This window comes from Xiphophorus maculatus, chromosome 21 (genome assembly GCF_002775205.1).
Source record: "Xiphophorus maculatus strain JP 163 A chromosome 21, X_maculatus-5.0-male, whole genome shotgun sequence".
Classification (NCBI taxonomy): Eukaryota; Metazoa; Chordata; class Actinopteri; order Cyprinodontiformes; family Poeciliidae; genus Xiphophorus; species Xiphophorus maculatus.
The window spans coordinates 20,411,879-20,435,924 of NC_036463.1; the positions used below are offsets into that span (position 1 = coordinate 20,411,879).

The 24,046-nt window shown below is 40.1% G+C and overlaps 1 protein-coding gene across 2 annotated transcripts; it reads left to right on the forward strand.

Moving 5' to 3' along the window:
• The first annotated feature begins 1,078 nt into the window (after window positions 1–1,078).
• On the forward strand, window positions 1,079–23,848 carry wac (WW domain containing adaptor with coiled-coil). Of its 2 annotated transcripts, none has more exons than XM_023326555.1 (13): window positions 1,079–1,305; window positions 1,508–1,538; window positions 2,710–2,902; window positions 8,428–8,519; window positions 8,860–8,996; window positions 9,087–9,202; window positions 15,151–15,405; window positions 17,502–17,624; window positions 17,733–17,881; window positions 18,801–18,925; window positions 21,000–21,192; window positions 22,163–22,290; window positions 22,377–23,848. In XM_023326555.1, exons 1-13 carry the CDS (start codon window positions 1,265–1,267, stop codon window positions 22,444–22,446), a joined length of 1,653 nt encoding a protein of 550 aa, XP_023182323.1. In that variant the 5' UTR covers window positions 1,079–1,264; the 3' UTR covers window positions 22,447–23,848. The 2 variants fall into 2 exon arrangements, with proteins under 2 accessions (XP_023182323.1, XP_005811986.1); XM_005811929.3 differs by having other exon boundaries at window positions 1,080–1,305; window positions 8,881–8,996.
• Window positions 23,849–24,046: the final 198 nt, after the last annotated feature.

Below are 24,046 nucleotides of genomic sequence, written 5' to 3' on the forward strand. Positions count from 1 at the left end.
AAACTTATTCTTTTCGAATAGAATGAATTCGGCCTATTTTCATATGAAAATAGACCACAGGGCGCAGAGATGCTCTTTAATATGGATTTCGATGTTTGAAGTCTTCACTTGTTGTTGTTTTTTTTTGTTGTTGTTTTTCAAGTCTTAGTTATTAATTCATATTGTATTGATGCCCGCTTAAATACTTTCTACTTTATTGTAGTAGCCCTACATTCTAGTACACATAATCGACTTGCTTTGGAAAAGTAAATAAATTGTGAAATTAGTGTCCGATATGATGAACTCTGGTTCAGGCATTATGCATTTTTTTTTTTTTAAAAAAGCTTTGATATAACAAAATTATTCAGTGAAGTGTATACATATTTGATTATTTTCAACAAACTTTGAACAAATTTTGATTGTAATGTCACAATTCCACCGCTAGATGTCAGGCGTGGAAAACCTTCATTGCCTGCCTCATTCATTAAACCACAAACTGTTTTCGGCGTTTTTCGCAAGTTATATAAAAAGTATTCTTTCTCGTAGTAATAACGGAATTGAAAACTAATTAATCTGAAAATGTGCTGATTTAAACTTTTCAAAAAATGTACTGTTTTAAATCAGTACATAGACATCAGAGGGGGCGTTATGAGTTATCAGGAACAAGGTTGCCATGTTTGCCCATAATTGACGTTTGCGGCTCTTATAGTGTACTTTCTAGCTATCCAGTTTGACCTGTAACCAATTACAAAACATGTATTTATTTATTTATTTATTTATTTATTTATTTATTTATTTATTTATTTATTTATTTATTTGTGTTTCCACAATATATTATATATACATCTACATATATATACATCTTACCGTAGTTTATTTGCAACTGTAAGAGTATTAATAAAACGCGGCGTTAGCATGTGCATTGTTTTCATGAATGCATGTACAAAGAATTATTTAAGCTACCCAGCAAACGTTCGGATTTTGTTATTAGATGTATTTATAAACCATGACGCAGGTTTTCTGGATTTCTGAAGGTGGATCCAGTATGGGTGCTTGCCTCCGACGTGGCAACCCGGCTCGCTGCTGAGCTGTTCTGTTTCGCTGGAAGCGGTTGAGCTGTGTTTTCAGAGTGGGAGATGGACTGAGTGAGGGCGCTCTTCACACCAGCGCTCCCGATAGCATTGCTATATACCAACAGACGATTTCAGGTCGTCGAATCACAAGAAAACATAGTGCCATTACCACGTCTTTCACATCCCACTCTAAACACACTAACACGGCATTGATGGTAATGTATGCAAGGAAACAACCGAGACTCGGCGATGGGTAAACATCCTTCTCTTACGTTACTTATTCTAATTTTTTCACCCTTTCCTCGTAGCTACGCGTTGACAATCCGCCATTTTTGCCGAAACCAAAATAAGTGTTTTAAAACTTGAACGTGCTGCTTCCGCAGCCTCGCAAAGTCATTTTTCGGCGTTGGCATTGAAAGCGTCTCACTCTTTACTGTTCTGTTGTCTATTTTCAGGTGCGACCGAAGAGATTCTCAGCCCTATCAGGTACTTGCTAGCTATCCGTAGCCTGCTAGCTTGCTAGCAGCAAATAAGATTAAAATGGACACTCTAGCTCGGGCTTCTAGAAAGCACGGGCCTCAGTCGGTGCGGAAAAGAACACGAAAAAGTAGTGGGCTTGCTACCCGAAAGGAGGGACAAAGCATGGAAAATATCCATAACGCAAACATTTGAATGTCAATAGAACACATAGCGACGTGAGTCCGTCGAAGGAAGAGGTTTAGGGAAAAGGGCAGGGGGAGTTTTACTGCAGATCAAAGCTAACGATAGCTTGGTACTGTTAGCCTTCTTGCTAGCTGTTCCAATCAGGCCCCGACCGCAATCTGTCATTTTAAGGATAAAGTCAGCTTAGCTTTTAACACAGGAGTCGCAAGAATATCTTCTCAAGACCAACATTTTCTAACCAAAACGCACAAAAAAAATAAAAAATCCAGTTGACAGTGGAGGCAATTCGTCGTCTGTGTTTTGAAATGTTGTTTACCAATTAGCCGATCATAATTATATATTTAAGTGGTGAAAACACTTAATTACGCCTAGATCTACAACAAATTTGAAGAGTTAATTAGCTTTGCTGTCATTTAAGCTGCTAATTTGAGATAAACGCAAAAGGCTTAGATTCATAACTTACTAGGAACGTTGCAAAAAAAAAAAATCCCCCACTATCTGTCAATATGTGATTGACTGATATCGGTTGAAAAGTCTAAAAAAAGATAACTAGAATAATACCACTAGTATTATGGAACTAATATTTTAAGAAATCTTGATTATTTCAATTTTGGACTCAAATTTTGAGAATGTTTTGTGGCTTGTAGCATGCTAATTTTTAGACATAAAAAAAGCAAACCATGACAAAACATGATATTTGCGTGTGATGTAAGGTAAGATAAGGTTTGTAGAACAGCAGTGGATTGGTAAAAGTTAAAGTGACGCTCACCTGTCAGAGTTTCTTCAAATTTTCAACGCTCTTTTCTTCACTAAACGAACCGTGCTGTGTGTTGTGAGAACGGCTGGGTATCACAGACTTATAATACATTTGCTTTAGCAGTGACTCAGCAACCATCTAGATTTGATTTAAAAGTATAGTACCAGAGCCGGCTGGGGCGCTGTGACAACTTTGACGACCAGATAACGGAGAGCTCCTCCCTTTCCGTGTCTCCAGACTCTCAAATATTCATCCAAAAGCCATCCGGGAGGGGAACACCGCCACGAGAAGACGCGCGACCCCACAGAGGTCACCCCTCCCTGCAAAATGCTCAGGAGGTCCGACAGCCCAGAGAACAAACACTCGGACGGCACGGGCCACAGCAGGGCGAAGGCTCTCCACACACACCGCGTCAGAGAACGGGACGGAGGTGAGATGGCCGATGGTGTTCACACACATGCTCACACACAAATTCGGAGGTTTTATAGCCACACACCAGCGCAGCGGGATGAAGCGAATAACTCCACTTCTCTTCGGTAGGCGTCAGAACAGATTTTGGGGGGTGGAAAAATCCACAGAGGAACCAAATTTTTAAGAATTTTGTTGAGTTTTTGCAGCATCTCTTGGAGATGAACAGGATGTAATTCATGTGAATTTGTAGGAGGGACTCGGATTCAAATGTTGAACTAATTAAGCATGATAAATTAAATTGAACTCGTTAATTTTCAGTCTGGTTAATATTTTTTGAAGTGCAGTTTGGCTTACGTAGACGTCATAATCCATTTTATTTCTGTTGTATTTGGTGTTTTATGTATTGAAAATGTGGAAGCTTCTCAAGCTTTGAGAAGACAAACTTAGATTATTATGGAGTTATGACATTATTTGAAAATGGCCTCAAAACAACAATATTATCGTTTATTCCAATAATTGCTGAGACTGTTTATCGTCCAGCAAAATTTGTTAATGTGACAGGTTTATTTATTTATCTATTTATTTATTTTTTTAGGTTTGAACATTTCTCCTTTTCTCAAATTTGCTTATTTGTATTCCAGGTTGTTGAAGCCATGCTTGCAGTTTGAGTTGCGTTATAAAGTGAAATGACTGTTTTAACTTTAGTAGCTTCAGAACACTAGCAGTTTGTTTTTCCCTTCCCAATTTTTAACGTTGAAACGTTTTCAAACCCAGGCTGAGGTAAACTCCGCTCAGCCGGGGCTCCTCGCTGCTCCGCTGGCGATCTCTTAACACCCAGATCAGAATTAATTGGTGGTTTGACGTACCTCGTCGTTTTCGTTAACCCGGGCTTTCCTCCAGGCGCTGTGTGGACTTCCTGAGCAGCTATCATTTTCAGCTTCATTTGGACGTTTCTGCAGACGCTTCATTCATAAATCAACTGGAGCTCATTGTTTGAATGAGGAGGTGGGGGAGGAAAAGTAACATGAGGCTGCAGGCATTGCATGTTTCTACAGGTATGGTAATCTTTGCATGTATTATGGTATTGACAGAGTCTGAAAAAATAAATAAAAGTTCCTTTTTCTGGTATCTGACTCTGGGTTAAATCCGAAATCAATTTAACCAAACATTTTGGATGTTTGGTTAAATTGACTTAATACTAGAAATAAGTTCAGACCAGAATTACTATTAACTCATATATTGCAAAGATTAAAGGTTGAAAATACTTTGTGTCATAACTAAAGTATAGTCGGCAAACATCTAATCACGGTTTACATTTTCTATGTTGTACTTAAAGATATGTGTTTTGTTTTAAGATTGTTCAGTCAGTTTATGTAAGATCTAAAACTTCAACTGAACCATATTTGTAGGTTGTAATTTGGGACATAAGTAAGAAAAGCAGCGGTAAAATTATAGAAACTGTTGCAAACAATTTATGCCAATATTTGAACAGAATCTCCTCAGATCCGAGTTGAATTTTCAACATTCATGACTCCTAAAACTATAACTTTTCTGCTCCAAACGAACATGAGAACAATGTAACAGGCAAAAGATGATTCCTATGAAAATTAGTTGGCAGGACTTGACATCCGGGAAGCTGAAAGCCTGGGCTGAGGAGTCCACTGTTTCCCCCAACACAGACAGGCACACACACACACACACACACATTTACATGAACGAGCAGAGTTTGTCGTCCCGGTGGTGTGATGTGACGTGCGTTGAGAAGCAGAAGATGCATCTTTAAGTTCAGTCCAGCAAACGGTTGATGCTGAGAGGAATCAAGCTAGCATTAGCATGCCACATCAGCAGGCTAAAGGGTGAGATTTAGCAAAGAAGTTGCCTTCCTGCTGTGAGCGGTCAGTAATATTTCTACTGGTTTTATGCCTCTGGGAAGAAATGGTCAGTTGGTGTTTTATTACATCACCTGTTGTCGATCCACAGAAAACGCTGCTGAAAGTCGAGGCCTTTTTTTGTGAGTTGATGTAAGCTTTTGGTCAAATTCAACGTTGCTGGTTTATATTCCAAGGTTTAATATTTTCCCATATTGGTTCTAAGCTTTAACCTTCTAATGTAAGCTTGTCAAAGTGACTTCAGCTGGTAGCGCTGCAGATGAGGGAGGCCCGACGTTTTACTGTTTTTTGCAGCAGTTTACATCGTTGCCACGCTGCAGTTTAGATGCGTCTCCCTTTTTTACTCTTAACCAGTTTATTTTTTACAATAACAGTGCTGGTGGATATGGCTGGAAAATGAATCGGGTCAAGCTGCTAAAACCTTTCCTCTACTTTCATCTCCCAGAATGCTGTGCGGTTTTAGATCAGAGTTTAGTCAAATTAATGAAAATTCTATCAGACATATCGTCTGTTGATATTGATCACGTTTCTATTGTGATATACATTATTGATTTATTATCCAGCCGTAAGTCACAGGGGGGAGTCTTTGAGTTGCGGTGTTGACTTTTCTGATAGGGAGCATGCATGTAGCAACAGTGGAGAGGAAAACCTCCCCTTTAACAGGAAGAATCCTCCAGCAGAACCAGAACCGGGCGGTCTGTCTGCCAGACGGAGCAGAGGCACAGAAAGAGACGGATGAACTGATGTAGGATTATGTTTTTTGATGTTCACGAAAGTAAAAAGTTAATAGTATGTCAAATAAGAGATTTGAAAGAGAAAAAGTCAGTTTGAAAAACATTTGCTCTTGAAATGCAACAAGAGTTTTTCTGAACCTGAGTCACTATCATAACCAAAATAGTTAAAATTGAAATTATGCAATAATATTGGCCCCCAAAAATCTGTAGTCCTCTTTTTTTTTTATTCTTTTTTTTATATATGTATAATCAGGAAGCCAGAACCGTTGCTTTAGATTCAACAAGTTTTTGTCTTTTGAATGTTGCTACAATAAAATTAGGATCTTATAAAAATCCTGAGTTTTTGCATAAATCAGAATGTCAGACTCAGAAGATCAAAGTTTAGTTTGTGGCTTTCATGTCTGGTTTTCCGTGACTGGATCACTCATGTTTAGAGCACGCTGCTCTCTACATGAGCTGCAGCATTGTTGCCATTTCAGAGCTGCTTCTCTGGCTTTAAATTCCCCTGTAATTACAGTCACTTTTACATTTTTAGAGTTGTGTTGTTAAAGCAACTGTTGTCGAGGGCGTTTTGACAGCGCGTAGCGAAACATAAGACGATAAACACTATTACAGGATATTCCTGTTCTAGGTGTACTTTGTCACAATCAGAAAAATGACTCGATCAGATGTAGCGGGTGAAGGCTCTGTCCAATCTTCTCTCCATGGTTCCTGTTGACGAGCTTCTTCTCTCTGTGGAGGCGTGCGTTTGGTTTGATCAACCATAGAAAATTCGGCAGAAAAACATTGATTTCTACATGTCAGTAATCTTTTACATGACATGCAAGAACAGATTTGTAGGCCGCTTACGTCATACTGCGGCGACGAGGCCTGTCCGAATTCGAGGACTCCTCCAAATGCATCCTTCTTTTCCTCAGATTTGAAAGATGGATGCGGTGTATCCTTCACAGCCCACCATATCCCATAATTTCCCATAATTCATTGGGGGTCCAAATCAGGTGTTCAGGCAAGGCAATGGCGGTGAAGAGCTTCAAATTATTTAGCTATATAACACTGTAAATGACACTACTACCAATATTATTCAGTCAGGTAACATCTAGTAGTGAAATGTTTTGTTTACTAAAGTATCTAATTTATTTCTGAGCAAATCAGTTTGATTGACAGTTTTGTCTCCAAGTTGGTTAACTGTTCCACTTTTGACAACGACATAACCTGCCAGCTTCACATTGCTTTTGTCCGTTCATTCTGAAACCTTACGCAGTTCCCCTCTTGATAGGTGGCAGAAACATATGCTGTTTGCTAATATAGGTAAGGACATAAGAGGACGATGTAAACTGAACAATAATAAGGAGAGCAGGATAAATGAAAATGTGACCTGAAGCCGTTGTGAGGATTACATTAATAAAACAAGTTTCATCCTCAACACAGCAGCAGCAACTCGGAGTTGATTTGGTCCAGTGATGGTGAGGCAGCAACAAGTTTGGCTCTGTGTGAATTTCTATAGATTTCTATATTATCCTATAGATTTCTAGATTTCATGGTCTTGTAAGCATGAAGTTTTATTAGAATGCTTTTCATGTCTGAATAAGAAAATAAAGATTTTGGCAATATTTTTAGTATTTCCAGAATAGTTAGAATGTGGAGTCAGATGGGCTTCAGGATTTAAGGCAATTTGTCTCCACCTAGACAGGAATTGTCACTATCAGGTACACACTATCGATTTATAGGATAGCTTTAGAAATAACATTTTTTTAAAAAGTTGGGGCTTCATTCAATTGGGGGCCAAAATTGCGACATTTGTTCCAGTGTCATCAGCTGCTGTTTTTCTTTCTCACTGCCCTGTCAAACCAACCAAATTGAAAAATCTGTTCCCCTCCTCGCCTGTGGTGGTGCTGCACCAAGAACTACTGAAGGAAATGATACAAAAACCCTCCAAAGAAGATATTGGACCCAATTTCCTATTTCACAAAATGTAAAGAAAAATGAAGTAGCATCAGATTTTAGGAGTTGGAGAATTTCTCTTTTGTCTTGTTTGTCTCAGTCATTTCTCCTGCTAGCGCTAGACCCTCGTATTTGTTTTGGTTGTATTTACCCAGAATGCCCTGTGCTTTAGTCCACTTCCTACCTTCGAAGCGGTCGCCGGTCCGCTTGGCGTTCACATTTGCATTCAAACCGTGTCTTTAGTGTGAGAGGAGCAGTTGGTTGTAGCCTTATCTTACTGAAAAATACAGATTCTACTGTAGCATCCTGAATTAAAGATGAATAAATGTGTGAAACACGTAAAGAAATAAAGGCAGCGTGATGCAGAATTGCTGTCAAGTAAATGAAAGGCAGAGCATCTATAAAGTACGATGGAGTATTAGGGCCATTGTAGAGGAGGAAAAAAAATCGAGGTGCAAGTTTCTGCCAAAAAAAATTAGTAAATTTGAAAATCAATGTCAGAAATTCTCTTGAAAGAACAAGGACATTTCTGACCTCTGAGAATGAAACATTTGCTAGAAAAAATTCAAATTGAGAGATCTCAGAAATTTAAGTTTTAAAAACTCAAAAATGTTGACTTTTAAAACCCAGAAATGTTTGGTTTTTCTTTTTTCTAAAAAAAAAAAAATTCAGAGATTAAACTCCAAATTTCTGAATTTGTTCTAGAGACTTTCTAAGATCAATCACAAAATTTCTTTGATTTTTTTTTTACATTTTTTGGCAGAAGTTTATTCCTCACTCCATCTCCCCCCATCTGCAGTGGCACTGATACACCACCATGCAGGTGAAATAAATGGTTCTTTCTACAGTGTCATGAAATGCTTAGGACGGACTGTAATAAAACTAAATACACCACAGCTGGATCGTATCACGTTGTGTTGCTGTTTTGTCCCTCACTGGACCCGGTCATTTATGATGAATTTCTGTGTGTTTTGCTGCAGGACCCAGTTATTCTCCACAAGAAAATTCCCACAACCACAGTTCCCTCCATAGCTCCAACTCACATTCTAACCCCAGCAAGACATCAGACACAGTAAGTATTGTTTCTACTGGAGCACGAGAGCCGATGACAGACCGCTATAGAATTGATCTCAGTAATGACTTCTAAGCGCATAGTTTCACACAAAAAACAAAAGTTCCAGCTTCATTTTCTGCACTTTGCAGTAATTTCAGACACATTTTGATTACTTGATGCAAAATAAAAACAAACCTAAATGACATCTTAATGAGAAAATCCTAAATGTTGGAAACTGAAGTTGAACAGCAGTAAAAGGAAAAGTCTTTTTCTCTCAGATTATATTACAGCCTCTTGCATCAGACTGTCACAACATGAACTCTTGCCTTTTTCTCTCTCTCTCCTCGCTGTCCTTTGGGTTCTGCGTTTCTCAACCCAGCCCTACGAACCCGGCGACGACTGGTCGGAGCACATCAGCTCCTCCGGAAAGAAATACTACTACAACTGCAGGACGGAGGTGTCCCAGTGGGAGAAGCCCAAAGAGTGGCTGGAGAGGTAGCCGCGGCGACGGATGCACGGCACTCTTGCGCGTCCCGTCCGTCACGCGCGGTCGCCGGCTCACGCGAGTTGCTTTGTGTTCGGCAGGGAACAGAGGCAAAAGGAGGCAACAAAGAGTGCCGTTGTCAACAGCTTCCCCAAGGACAGGGACTACAGAAGGGAGGCCATGCAAGCCACGGCAGCCCCCGGCTTCACCGGACCCAGTAAGTACCGCGTCTGGTTCTGCAACGCCGAGCTTTCGGTCTTTCATCTGCCTGCATCACAGATGCTTTGTTTTGTGCCGTCTTTGTTGAAGACAGTTTGCTTCGGCGGCTCAAAGGGTGATGTATTCAGATTGTGACAGCAGAAAGAACTGCTGGTTCTTTTTTATTTTCATAGCAAACACTTTACCTCCTCTATCTAACCCACGTTGTTTGGTTTCAAGGTTTCTAAAGATGACAGGTCCAATTTCAAACCAAGCTGTATGCTATGTTTCGCCTTTAGGTTGCTTTTTGATTCAATCTGAGTTGCTGGTTTAGTTGGCCAAAATGTTGCTTTCTTAAGTTGCTCTGTTTTTTGAGTGATGTGAGGAGAAGTTGTACTGCGAGAATAAGCTCTGTTAACCATCGACTTAAGGAGTTAGAGCAGGGATGCCCAAAGTCGGTCCTGGAGGGCCAGCATTCTGCACGTTTTAGTTCTCTCCCTGGTGGCACCAATAATCTTCTCAGCATGTCAATGTTCTTCTTAGGCCTTCTAACAAGCCATCATTGGATCCAGGTCCGTTAAAGCAGGCCCTGCATCGAGGGCCGGCATCCTGCATGCTGGCCCTCGAGGACCGACTTTGTACACCCCTGAGTTAGAGGTTTAAGAGTCCTGAGTTTCAAATCTCTACCTGGATCTTTTTGCTTATTTTTCAGATAGCGCAAAGTAGGCCTGTCGCGATAAACGATAAATCAATTAATCGTAAGATAAATTAAAACTATCAACCTCATTTTAATTATCGGCATTATCGTTTCTTCCAGCCTTTTTCTCTTTCTGTTAATGACACTGAATGGAAAAAAGGCTCAACTCCGGTGTTCTCCACCGACTCCTCCCTTCCTCATTTCCTTAATGCCCAGTTCACACGACACGATCTTAGAGCTGTCGGCCGATTGTCGGCCCATTTTCAAAACCTGACAGACCGCACATCACCCGACAGAAATCCTAGGTATATCGGTTCGATTGGGTTCTTTCCTGCCGAGTGGTGTCCAACAATGGGCACTAAATAATGGCTACAAGTCCAATGAACTAATTTTAAAACCGGGCACTAATCAATCTACCTGCAAAGCATGTGGCTAGTGTCAGCGTTAAGTCCTGACCGAATGAAAATCATTATAACCTATTTACGTCATGTTAACAAAGAACAGCTGAAAAGTTACCGGGTTTATCAACTGCGGTAGCAATTTCGCTCCAACTTCTCCTCTTGTCATTTCTATATTCTTTGCACGTTAAATAAACATTAATGTTGTTTCCACATATCATCTCCAATGTCCGCTGGACTTCGGGTTGCGTTGTGTCAGCTGTTTGGGATTCCCCGACATAATTTCCCCTCAGAAAGGTGGAGGAAAATCCGTGCTTTCTGATTGGCTACCTGTCACATTCAACAGGCTGCGTTAAAGCGCCCAGTCAGGAAAACCCCTGATTTAGATCGGAGCGGCAACGAAGATCTACCGTAACACACCACACAATCTTAGAAAGACCAACGTTCTAAGATTGTTGTAAGGGGAAAAATAGGAGCAAAAAATCGTGTAGTGTGAATTATTGCATCAGGTAGTCGATGTGTCCATCTTCTCTATTTAAATCTAATTATTACTGAAGGGCAACATAATATACAGACTTTGTAATCTGCACTCTTTTGGTTGAATGCAGTATTTATTTCCACTTTGGCTTTATGGTGTTTAGTTTTTTTTTCAAGTGAGTTTTTTGTTAATGGAGACTGAGAATCCATTTTATTTTTGTTTTTGGTTGTTTTGTTTATTTTGTTTATCAGGTCCAGTGTTTAGTGTTCTTTTGAAATCAAAGTGTATTTATCTTTGGCAGGAAATCGCATGCATTATTACATCATTTTCATTAAATCAGTGTAAAAAGGTCTTCAAACAATATTATCGTTTACCGCAATAATTTTTGAGACAATTAATCGTTGAGCAAAATTTGCTATCGTAACAGGCCTAGCGCAAAGTGTCTCAGAATTACCGTACTGCACATTTTTCTGTCGTTGCCGACATGGTCTAGAAGGGTTAAACTGTAACCACTCAGAACCAATCTGAGAATCATGCTTTATTGGTTGAATTCAGCGGTCCCCCAGGAAACTTGCCAAGTCTGGTTTCATGGGGGGCCCTTCAGCTGGCATCCAGGGGCCTAATGCGTTTTTGAGTTAATAAAGTTTCAATTTTATAGGAAATTTGAAACTATCACGAGGTAGTTGGGTATTATGACTTCCACTAACACAAACTATGAAGGCAAACATAAAAAAGAAAAGAAAAGGTAAATAATTTCTGCTCTGAGGTTTTTGAAGGGCAATTTTGTTTGATACTTTCTAATATATTTAATTGATGTTTTTTGTTGTGTGTGGGTTTTATTTCTGTTTTATGTATTGTTTTTGGTCGTTTAGTTCTGATTATTTAAAATATCTCGCAGTTCCAGTGTTGAAAGTTCTTTACAAACATTTTTATTTACTGTTACTTGAGAGGGCAAACTTGCGTTATCATACTGTTATAACTACTTGAAACTGGTGTCAAAACAACATTATCTCAATAATTTCTGGGACAATTTATTAACGGATTCAGCGTTATGAATCCCAGCAGTAACTGAGAATGTTAGGCTGCTTTTGCAGCATTTATTCTTAAAGGTGACAGTTCAGAATCACAAATCTCCTGGATTTTTGATCATTCGCAGATTTCAAGTTTGAACAGAGCAGACACATTGCTGCATAGGATGTGGCATGTATCATTTTTCTTCTGCAGACATCAGTTCATAAAGATCCCAGGATGTTTTCAGAGGTTTGTGAAGCTGTTGTGCTTTTTTGAAAGCAGGTTGTGTTTCTAAATGCAGCGTTTTTTTCCGATCTCCCTTCAGTCTGGAGTGTCGCTCATTTAAAAACGCCCACGATTCCACACAGTTTGGAGTGGCGGCTTTGAGATCCCAGGAATCAGATATTAATGCCGTTTTGTAAAATGTTGCTGTTGTTAATTTAAGCTTTCTGGATGTGGCTATTTTGTTGCGCATGGATCTGTGTTTCTAAGTGAAGAGAGCATTCCTGGAGTACGAGAGGAACTTCAGCGTCAGGACATATAATGTATGGAAAGGACGCATGAAAAAACCCAGTGCAGTCAATCAGTTATGTTTCCTCTTGGTTTATTTCTGTCAAACTAGAGGCTGTTGGGAAGCTAACTACCTAGCTTCCTGTTCTAGTGGTCATCTGTTTAGTTTGTAAAACTTCCTGGTCTCAGAGCCGGGGTTAAGCTACACTTAAATCTAGGCTACCGCATGGTGTCCAGCGCTGATTATCCTTTTCAGAGACGGTTATCTCCACACCAGCTCACTAAGTTAGCAGTCTCTATCTCAGCAGGTTCTTACTCATAGCTGCCGTGTTGTTACATCAGTGAACATGACGTGCTGCTATGTTCTGGATCTGTCAGTGCAGTCGTGTGTCAACAGACTAAAACACAAACTCTGAGCACACAGGGGGGGATTCTGTTTTAGAGTTTGGAGAGCAGGGTCTTGCTTTCTAGAGATATGAAGATTTCTCAGAAACGGCTCTAGCGCTTCGGCAGAGCAGCTGTGGTAAGATGAGCTCAGTTTCTAATCTACAGTGTGAGATCTGGTTTTATTATTTTTCAAATTCCACTTGTTCAATTTTCTAATATTTATTAATCCAAAAAGTGTGTAATTCTGGAGTGAATGAAAACAGTTGAAGAAAACAGTAGCCAGAGTTTCACGTTTACTGTTGTTCAGGCTTCACAGATATCAGCTCTGTGGTTCAACAAAGGACTGAATGACTTTACAAGGGGTTTGTGATAAAAAACAAACTTAAACATTATGTGCAAAATGAAGAATCTCATGTTCTTTTACATTTTGTAAAAGAACATGAGATTGGATATACCATCTGATATATCCACTCCTTCACCGCTGCAGCTACGGGAGCCAGGCTGTCCTTTTTAAGTTGCTCTCAAACGTCAGTGTGTCGGTTTAAGCGTTAGCTTCTGGGCTCTTCCTGCTCTCCTGCCTCTGAGCTCAAACTCCTCATAATTGTCTCAGAACAGAACTTTAGCATTCACCTTGTCGACTAAATGGTCCCAGAGGCTCGTTCTGAGGTCGCTCCAGCTGCATCTCCATCTGGCCGTCTTAGTTTTTGTCCAGCGGTTGTTCATTTGAGCCTCTGTAAGCAAGAAGAGGAGGCTGATTGTGTTTCTGAAGCAACAACTAGGTCTGTCACGATAACACATTTTGCTAAGCGATTAATTGTCTCAAAAATTATCGCGGTAAACGATAATATTGTTTGAAGACCTTTTTACACTGATTTAATGAAAATGATGTAATAATGCATGCGATTTCCTGCCAAAGATAAATACACTTTATTTTCAAAAGAACACTTAACACTGGAACTGATAAACAAAATAAACAAAACAACCAGAAATAAAAATAAAATGGATTCTCAGTCTCCATTAACAAAATATGTACTAGAATAAAAACTAAACAACATAAAGCCAAATAAATTCTGCATTCAATCAAGAGTCCAGATTATGAAGACTGTATGCTATATTGCCTTTCAATAATCATTAGATTTAAATAGAGAAAATGGGCACATCTGACTACATGATACAATAGTTCACACTACATGATTTTTTTGCCCTGATGTTCCCCTTATGACAATGTTAGAACGTTGGTCGTTCTAAGATTGTCACTTGCGATAACCGATCATCCTGTAGTGTGTGGTGTGTTATGGTAGATCGGGTTTTCTCGACTGGGAGGTCAAGCAGCCTGTTGAATGTGACAGGTAGCCAATCAGAAAGCGAGATTCCCCTCCATGCTTTCTGAGGGGAAATTACGTCGGGGAATCCCAAACAGCTGACACAGCGAACCTAAGTCCAGCGGACATTGGAGATGATATGTGGAAACAACATTAATGTTTATTTAACGTGCGAAGAATATAGAAATGACAAGAGGAGGAGTTGGAGCGAAATTGCTACCGCAGTTGATAAACCCGGTAACTTTTCAGCTGTTCTTCGTTAACGTGACATAAATAGGTTATAATGATTTTCATTCAGTCAGGACTTAACGCTGACACTAGAGCCACATGCTTTGCAGGTAGATTGTAGTAAAGCATTGATTAATGCCTGGTTTTAAAATTAGTTCATTGGACTTGTAGCCATTATTTTGTGCCCATTGTTGGACACCACACGGCAGGAACGAACCCGATCAAACTGTTATACCTAGGATTTCTGTGGACTAATGTGTGGCCTGTCAGGTTTTGAAAATGGCCTGAAGATCGACCAACAGCTCTAAGATAGTGTCGTGTGAACTGGGCTTTACACTAAGTAAATGAGGAAGGGAGGGTCAGTGGAGAGCAGCGGAGTTGAGCCTTTTTTTCATTCAGTGTCATCAACTGAAAGAGAAAAATGCAGTAAGAAACGATAAAGCCGATAATTAAAATGAGGTTGACAGTTTTAATTTATTGTGCGATTAATTGATTCATTTGTTTATTGCGACGTGCCTAGCAACAACTTGGCTAAAAATCAGACTGCTTGTATTGACTTTCAATAGTGTTGTTGAAGAAGTTATATTCTTACTGTGGATTCTATCAACATGTCAATTTTAAAGGGGCAGTATTATATAATAATTGGGTTTTTTGAGCTTTACGTCATGTTAAGCTCAAAAACATGATGAGCTTGGAGCGTTGTATTGATTTATTTATTTATTTTTTTCCAGACATGTTTGAAAAATCCTTTAATCTCCCATAGCAACCATTCAACTGTTCAAAACAGCTGAGTGGACCTAGAACCATCTTTGAGGCTCCTTTGACTATCAATTAGCAAACACCTGGTGAAAAATAATGTTGTTAAAGGGTTAATAGAGGAACCATGTTACTGAAGGCGACATAGTTCAAAAGACTCCTCCTTTCCTCTCCCCACAGAGTCGACTCAGGTGGAGAAGCCCTCAGCGGCTCTTCCCAGCCAGTCGCAGTCATCTTCCTCGGGTGCGGGGAGCGTGAACCCTTCATCGGCGCCACCAGGCTCGTCAGCATCCACCGTGCCCGTCTCCCCAGTCCTACAGTCCTCCACACCCCCCATCCTCCAGGACCCCAACCTGCTCCGCCAGCTTCTCCCAGCGCTTCAGACGGCCCTGCAGCTCAACAACGCCAGCGTGGACATGGCAAAAATCAACGAGGGTAAGAAAGAAGCTACAAGTTGACCATGCAATTTTTTGTGATGTCGTTTGGCCTGTGTTTGCAAAACGTTTGCTGTGATGCTTTTTGCTTTGCAAGTTTAAGAGTAGCATATTTAAAACTTAGGTTTTCACCCTGGAGTTAACACCATTGCCTTATATCTAAGTTGAAATAATCTGTGTTGTAAAGCTTGTGTATTTGATGTATTAGATGAGAAAAGCTCACTGGCGTGGCATGTTTGATTTAATTAGAGGAAGGCTGATTCTTATTGCTTTGAAATTGTTTTGTGAGCAATTTAATCAAGCACTTAGTGAGGAATGAGACTTTAGCTGTATGAGTGATTTAGTTTTACACTCTTTTTAACTTCTTGTTCAAGCTCAGTGACTCCTGTGATTGGTTGAAATGTGGCTAGAATAAGAGAATTTAACAAGTCTAATGAAATCCATTGACAATGTGCCACATAGTGCAGCTTGGTAGTGTGTGAATGAGAAGAAATCGTAGTTTTCCCAACTAATGGAAGTGATTTTTCTCAGTAAGTTTGAAGAGTACAACATAATTCATTATTATTCTTATTTGAAAAATACTCTCTGTAAATAACTTAAACCAGTCAGTCCTTGCTCTGTGGCATTATGGCTTCTCAATTTGCTCATAAGGGAAACCATTTTGACCTTTAGGTGTCAGGAGTTTCCCCCAGAAAACTTGCTAATCCCAATTAGGGGATCATAAGACAAACTATGTAATGCTGGTCACATTTAAATGTTAAAAAAATAAAATAAAACATAAAATAGGAGGAGTGAGCATATTTTAATAAATATTCTCTGGGCACAAAACTTACTGCATTAAGTTTTGTTGTGTTTTTCGAAATCTTACTGTTTTGTAGGATTTACAAAATAATTATCAGTCCATTTCTGTAATAACTTCTTGCTGTTTTTGTGTTGGCTGGGATTAGTTGTTATTTTTCCTAGTGAATGAATGCAGACTTGCAACAAATAACTCTGGATGAAAAGGACCCGTCTGTGATTGGCTGGTGGTGTGGTTTGTTTAACAATTTGCAAGCACAGACACAGAGCCAATTGCCAGAACACACACACACACTGAGTGAGCGTGCTGAGATGTAAACGCACCTGCCACACATTATTCTTTATTCACAAAGATGTATGCGCTCACATCAGTCTCACTGCTCGCTCAACGCGAATCTCTAAAAGCTCAACAAATCTGGGCCTTTAACTTGTGTGAACCACTAAAACGCTTCACACATTTTCTACATGCTATAAATCTATAGCATAAATCTATAGCAAAGGCTTTACCTGCCTTTTTGATCACTGCTGTACAAAGAAAAAGTAAATAAACAATAATTAGCCAGAAGCTGGTTATGATTTGCATGGAAGTAAAATGAAGTCTGTTGGACCCAACCGGTAAGACTTTTACTGTGTGGTATTTAAAACAAGTAGTGTGTTTAGCATTCTGCAGAGGATCTTCAATAATCACATCGGCAGCATTTCTCATTATCCAGGAGCTTTTGTGTTGCAGTTTACCTCATTTGTATCCAAATAACAGAGGGGATAAATCGCAGCCCTGCCGAACACCTGTGTTCAAGACGGGACACTGGGAAGAAATGTTGATGCAATCTCATTGTGAAAACACCCTCCATAATCAGAATTATAAAATTACTACTTGCATTCTTTTTTTAAAAACACTTTAAAAGAACGTGGGGTTGAATTGTGTGAAAAGCAGTTGACCAGTCCATGAAAATGCTGTTCACATATGACTTGCCCTTATCTAAATCACCACAGACCTTATCCAGAACAGTGACGGCAGCACCTTCAACTTCCTGGTGTAACCAGATCAGCACTTGCTGAGAACATTTGCTTATTACAGATTAGGTCTGTGGGGTAGACTTTTACTGCCAAATTTTGATGTATATTTTTAGCAGCTGAGATGTTGAAGTTCACAAAGTCTAGCGGCGACATTATTATAAAACAGAGAAGAAAGAAGAAGTAAGGAGTGGACCGATAAGTCGGTCACAATTTCCTTAAATTGGTTCAGAATCTAACCCGTCACTGACATGTTTTGTGGTTTTCTTTTCTTTGTGTCTGTAGTTCTCACAGCTGCTGTCACACAAGCTTCATTACAGTCGATGCTCCACAAGATCCTCACAGCTGGACCGTCGGCTTTCAACATCACTACTATCCTCTCCCAAGCTGCTCAGCTCTCCAGCCAAGGTAAAGGAAGTCGAACGCCAGCTGAAATGAAGCGTCCGTGCTTCCGGTTCTTTGTTTTTGCACCGTCGGCTCGTTGTGGGTCCCTTACGGTTTTGTTTCTCCCAAAAGCTCAACAATCAAATCAGTCGCCGATGTCTTTAACGTCAGACGCCTCATCGCCGAGATCCTACGTGTCGCCCAGGATCAGCACGCCGCAGACGAACGTCGGTCCTTTAAAGTCTCACCTCAGTGCACAGCCCGTCATCTCACAACCCAAAGTAAGTAGAAATGCACCAATCCACTTTGGGTTTTTTTTGTTTTTTTACTTCCAATACTGATATCCGGGGTTTAGTATCGACCGATACGATCTTACAGCAAATCAGTGCAGAATTAACTTGAAATGTTTCTTTTTTTTAAAAAAACACAGACAGAAATGTGTTGAATATGTGTTTATTTGATAACTCTGCTCCAGCACAGCACACTTGAATACACCAATAGTTTCATAAGCTTGCTAGTTTGGCCAAACATGTGAAAACAACAACTTTTTTATTTGTTCTGTGAGTGGAAACTGAAACTGACTACACAATGGGTTCACTACGTTGGTCAAACGTATAAAAATAAACGGCAACAAACTTTTCAAATGGTTCAGAAAGTGCAATTAGGAATTTTGAATATAATGTAAAATAAATAATAAAGCATGATGTTACTCAGATCACAAAGCGTAGAACCAAACTGAATAGATCTGCCCTTATGGGTCAGGCAAAATGTCATCAATCTAGATTTGAGTTTTTGCCTTTTATCAAGACTGATACAGATATTGATATCGTTTCGGTGCATCTCTAAGTAAGTCACTAAAACATGACTGTTTTTATGCCTTTCCGTAATTTTCATTGACTTTTAAAGATGAAAAATAATAATACATCAAATTTATATAGTGCTTTAGAAGGACACTCAAAAGTGCTAGTTTTTTGTCTTGCTTTACAAGAAATAAAAATAGTGATATGATTATGCAAAGTGGCATTTAGCACAAACAAGAGAGCATGAGTTTGCTCGGAGCTAACCACACCACAGAGTGATTTGGTGTTCTGTTCAGGTAGAGTACCAGTGACACCAGCTGATCCCAGTGATGTTAAAGAACCTTGACTGGAGCGGGTCGGCGTTTTGTGCTGACGCAGCTTCTCCAACTTGCGTTTTCAGATGAGCACGCCGGCGGTGAAGCAGCCGCCTCATTCCCAGCCCACATCTCAGCAGTCGCTGTCCAGCGAGAAGCCGCACGCTCACGACGCCACCACGGCCTCCCCACGCACACTTCAGCGCCAAGGGTCAGTACCGACACCGCCGGACTCAGCTGGTTGACCCCTAACCTTAGCTCACTTACTGCCTGTTACGTTCCTGCTCCTACCTCCAGTGGAAGGGCTGTTTGAGCTCATCCAGTCTCAATGTGTTCTGTTGTTGCACCACCTGCTGGTCATCAGTGGAACAAAGAGAAGCTGCTTCACTTTGATTGCCTGGGCTCTTCTGCAGCGCTGCGTCAGAGCTGCTGGTTTACTCTTGTTTATTTTATTTATTTCTTCTGAGAGCTGTAACAGATCCCTATAATCACAGGTCATTAGTGGTATTAGGCTTGTCGTAATAAATCAATTGAATGTGTGATCAATTAAAACCAGCTCAATCATTTCCATTTGCATGGAAATAAATGATTTTGGGTGTTTTTATCAACCAAAAACTGGATGATAAAAGTCTTCAGTCTGGTTCTTTGGTCTCTTCTAGCCTTTTCTTTAAGGATAATTTTGTTTACAGACCCAAAATTCACTTTATTCATTTTCTGTGATTTTGTGTATTTTTTTAGGTTATTTAAAATGTCTTCGTTAAATGTTAAAAATTGAGGTATTGATCTTTGTGAATGTTTTCTTGTATTATTATCCCATTACCTTTATGTTACCTGAAAATTGTCTTAAGACAACAAATATTATAATCTGTCACAATAACTTCTGGGACAATTAATCGTCCAGCAAAGTTTCTTACAGTGATAAGCCTATTGTGTGTCTGTGTCGCCCTGGCAACCTGTCTAGGGTGTACCCCATTGTTTATCTAAACCTCATTGCTTTTTAAAAAATATATATATAATTGTCAGATTGATCACAGTTGTAATGATTTCCTTAATAAGGCAATAGATTCCCACACCGTTACTTTCTCTGTCATTTATTAACTCTAATTTTAAAGTTCTGTTTACTTTGTTTCTAGCTTCAGAGCTGAAAGCATCGCTTTCTCATGCAGAGACATTTCTCTGCATGTTTGTTCTTAAAGCTGTAGTTGTGCTGAGTGATGCTAGCAGAAACCTGGTTCACCAGAGTGCAACATCGCTGTTTTTGCCATCTTTGCGTGAGCTGCCCTGCTCCACAGTTAGCCCACACTAGCAGCCTGCTGCATGCACTTTACATTGTCTGTGCTGAATTATTTCACTCTAGCTCCACAATAATCTACTCAGCTATTTCTAAAGCCAAAGAATCAAAAATATATCTATTTTGGATATATCTATTGAAAATAGATATATTTTGAATATACAAATAAAGATTGTTGCTGCCCATGAATCTGAAAAGAGCTTTAGATCTGTTTATCTCCTAAGAGGACATTTTACAGTGTTTTAAATAAGATGTTGACTCATCTTTAATTCTATATGTGTATATGAGTTACTGATAAACTTTAGTAGTTAATATACTCCAAATCAGAAAATTTACAAAAGGACAGTCCTGCTGCCTTTTTTGCCTCTACATTCTCACAGATCAGGGTTTCAGATCGGTTCGAAGTCTGACGTTCTGAAACTTAGTTTTGACTCTTTATGGTTTTGAACAAAGAAACCAAAAGATCAGAAACTACAAACAGGACTTCAGGTCTGGATTTTATAGTGGTTCTAATCTTTGTTTAAATATGAAATGTTAAATTGTTGGGGTTTTTTTCTTTTTTTACTTCACCTCTGAAGCCAACTAAACACATTTGCAGAATTTTGTAGAATCTGACAGATGGTTTTAGACGTTAGTTTTCTAAAACTAATTAGCAGAAGATTTTACTTTGATCTTTGAAGTTAAAACATGAGAAACAAAAGCAGATTATTACATTAAATTTTAAATTGTTGATAATGTAACAGTTCTCCCTATTCCATTGCATCAAACTATGCAGTTTGCAGTAAAAGGTCCTTTCTTTCTTTCTTTCTTTTAAACCCCCTTTGGTAATTTCAGACTGTGTGTGGACAGCGCATCAAATTCTTACCTGCAGTATTTACCAGAAATCTCCTCCCGAAACTTAATGAAAACGTTGTTTTCTGATTAAAACCAGCAGGAGGTTTTGAGGGAGACGTTTCTCTCATGAACGTTTTCCGTTTTGTCTTGTGAACCGCAGCAGTCAGAGGAGTCCCTCTCCTGGACCCAACCACGTCGGCTCCGGCAGCAGCGCCTCCCACGCGCCCTCGGCTCCCCCCGGCGCCTCGGCGGCGCGGCCCTCCTGCTCCCTGACCCCCACGCTGGCCACCCACTTTAATGAGAACCTTATCAAACACGTGCAGGGGTGGCCTGCAGAACATGCAGAGAAGCAGGTCAGGACCTCCTGAAATCTTTTTTTTTTTTTTTTTTTTCTTCTTCTTCTTCTTTTTTTTTATTTTTTTTTTTTTTAAGTCTTGCACAACCAAACATCCTCAACTAAAATTCTACATCTAGCAATAATACTTTGTTTGTATAACACCTTTTTAATCAAATGTTTCAAAGTTCTCTGCATTAAAAAAAATTATTAAAACGCTATAAATGACAAACACAAAAATTATACCAAATCAATTAAAATACACAACAATGTAAAACAAATTGAAATAGTAAAAATACTAAAGAAATTCAAATATTAATAGCCTTATTATGAAAGTAAGTTTTAACTAATGATTTAAAGGGAGACAGTTAAGACCCTGGTCTAATATTTAGAGGAAGAGGGTTCATCAGTTTTAGTAATGTTCTCAAAATGTTGACGTTGGCTCCAAATGCCATTAACTCAGTTTTATCATTATTGATTAACAGATAATTATCAGACATTTGGGTTTTGATGTCTACAAGACGCTGGGTAAGTTTAAAAGTAGAGAGCTCTGAAGGGTTGACAACCAAAATGAATCTGGGAAATCATCTGCATAGAAATGAAGAGACGTTGAATTCAGGGTTTCTCCTAGAAAACTTGCTAAGCCTGGTGGTAGCATCCAGCAGCTCACTGTGTTTTTGAGTTAAAATCAAGTTTAAAGTTGAAATTTAAAAACACCACCCGGTGATTAGGGCCTGTTAATGTCTTCCAAAGAACACAAACACCAACTATAAAACGTTAAAAAGGAATAAACAAACGAGGCTTAGCTTGGTGGGGTCTCGAGTAAATCCTGGTGGGCCGCCAAGGCTGATAAAACACCGAGGGGAAACCCTGGAATTCATGACTAACCTGACCAAGTGGCAGCATGTGTAAATGGAAAACAGTAGTGGCCGGAGAACGGCTCCCTGGGGAACACCCAACAAGCTGACCTGTGGCGTGAACTCTTCCAGGCGTCCAGGCTACGTGAAGAGGCCCACAGCATGGGCAGCATCTGCATGTCCGAGAATTGCACTGAGCTCAAGAATCTGCGCTCGTTGGTCAGAGTCTGTGAAATCCAAGCTACGCTGCGGGAGCAGAGGTGAGACCGCCGGTCGCCCTCAGTCACGACTCGGTCAAAACATCCACACGTCTAACCCTCTCCTCTCTCCATCTCTCTCCCCTCAGGATATTGTTTTTGAGACAGCAAATCAAAGAACTTGAAAAGTTGAAGAATCAAAATTCCTTTATGGTCTGAGGACTTTTGGGTCGAGAGTTTTGTTTTTGGGGGAGCTTGGAGGGGAAGGGGGGGGAAACCCATTGCACATAGTTGAAAGCTGGAAAGAAAGCAGCAGTTCGGTTCCTCTTGAACCCAGTCTTAACACACACATAAACACACACACTCACTCTCAGAGGAGTTTGAGTCGGGTTGGTTTGGACCGTTGGACTGGGAGACCGGAGAGGGAGAACCGAGGAGCTGTTGTTGGAGGAGGAGGAGGGTTGATTTACAAGACTTTGGTTTTGTAAAAACCCGCGGTGGGGGAGGGTGGGGGAAAAATGTAGATTTCTTGTAGATGTTATTATCTATGTTGTAAATATGTTTTGTAGATTGAAGCCATGGAAAGCCATGCCTATCAAAGCTTTTTGGACATCCAGACTAATCAACGCCTCGGCGGCTCCGGTCCTTCACGTTAACTCATCTGCAGATCTCCGGCTTCACTCTGTCACTTCACAACATCTCTGAACCATTGAGTCAGCTGGTGTGTGTGTGTGTGTGTGTGTGCGTGCGTGAGGGGGTGAGTGAGTGCATGTGTGGCCTGCAGGCTGACTTAAAGGTGTTTGAGGCATGGAATCAACCAGAACAATCTCTTCAGCTCGTCAAACCTGGGTAAACTCAGCCGTTCCCTCCAGCCTCCCTGAGTGGAGGTTGTACCTGGCGGACCTTCCACCTGCTCCCAATGCTTCAGTGATCTGCTAGCAGCTTCTGGTGGCCCTGCATTACCCAGTCTGAAAAAAAAAAAACAACAAAAAAAATCAGTGCCTGGTGGTTGGTGAAGTGAGTGATTATTTAAAAAATAAAATAAAATAAAATACAAAAAGGAAAAAAAACAAAAAAAATCCATTGTGGGATGTGATGGCGTGCTGCTTTGGACCATTCCCGGTAACCTCCACCACCCCGCCCTGGCTTCCTGACCCGCCCGTCTGCCCGCCACGCCTCTTTTCTCTGACACATCCCACCATTCTGTGTTGTGCTTTACTTTCTTCTCCTTTGGGTTCCCACTGTTTTCTGTTCCTCTCCTCCCCCCCACACCTCTTTTGACTTTTCAAGTTGAGGTTGCACCTCTTGTTTTTTTTGTTTTTTTTTTCCATTCCTTTGTACAGTTGCTAACATAACAGTGGAGTTTTAAGAGAGATGGAATTAAAAATAATAATAATAAAAACAAAAAAAAAAGGTTTTATTTATAAGAGTTGTAGTGACGAGCGGAAAATCACGACGATAGCCACACATTTTCACCAGCGCCCGGGTCGAGGAGCGGTAGGACGGCCTCAGCAGGTCCAAGGCGGGTGCATGTGGAGCACCTCTTCAGTCAGCGCAGGGCAAGAAGAGGTCAAAGCTCAAATGTGAAATGTACGTATTGTAATAAACATGTTAAACTAAAGCTCGTCGGGTTTGTTTTATTGGTGCCTGGTTGAAAAGCTTTTCTGTGATGCCGTCATGTCAACGAGAGACGCGTGGGAGTTCACCTCCTGGGTCCTGAACAGCTCTTCTTAAAGGGGCAGTATTGTGTGTCTTCCAGCCACATATAATTTTATAGCACTACCAAGTAACTGTTACTTGTAGTTGCTATAAAAATGCT

Coding starts and splice junctions, on each gene's coding strand:
- wac (XM_023326555.1), top strand. CDS start 1,265: ATGGTAATGTATGCAAGGAAACAACCGAGACTCGGCGATGG. Junction 17,882..18,800: donor CCGTCATCTCACAACCCAAA/GTAAGTAGAAAT, acceptor TTGCGTTTTCAG/ATGAGCACGCCGGCGGTGAA. Junction 18,926..20,999: donor CGCACACTTCAGCGCCAAGG/GTCAGTACCGAC, acceptor TGTGAACCGCAG/CAGTCAGAGGAGTCCCTCTC.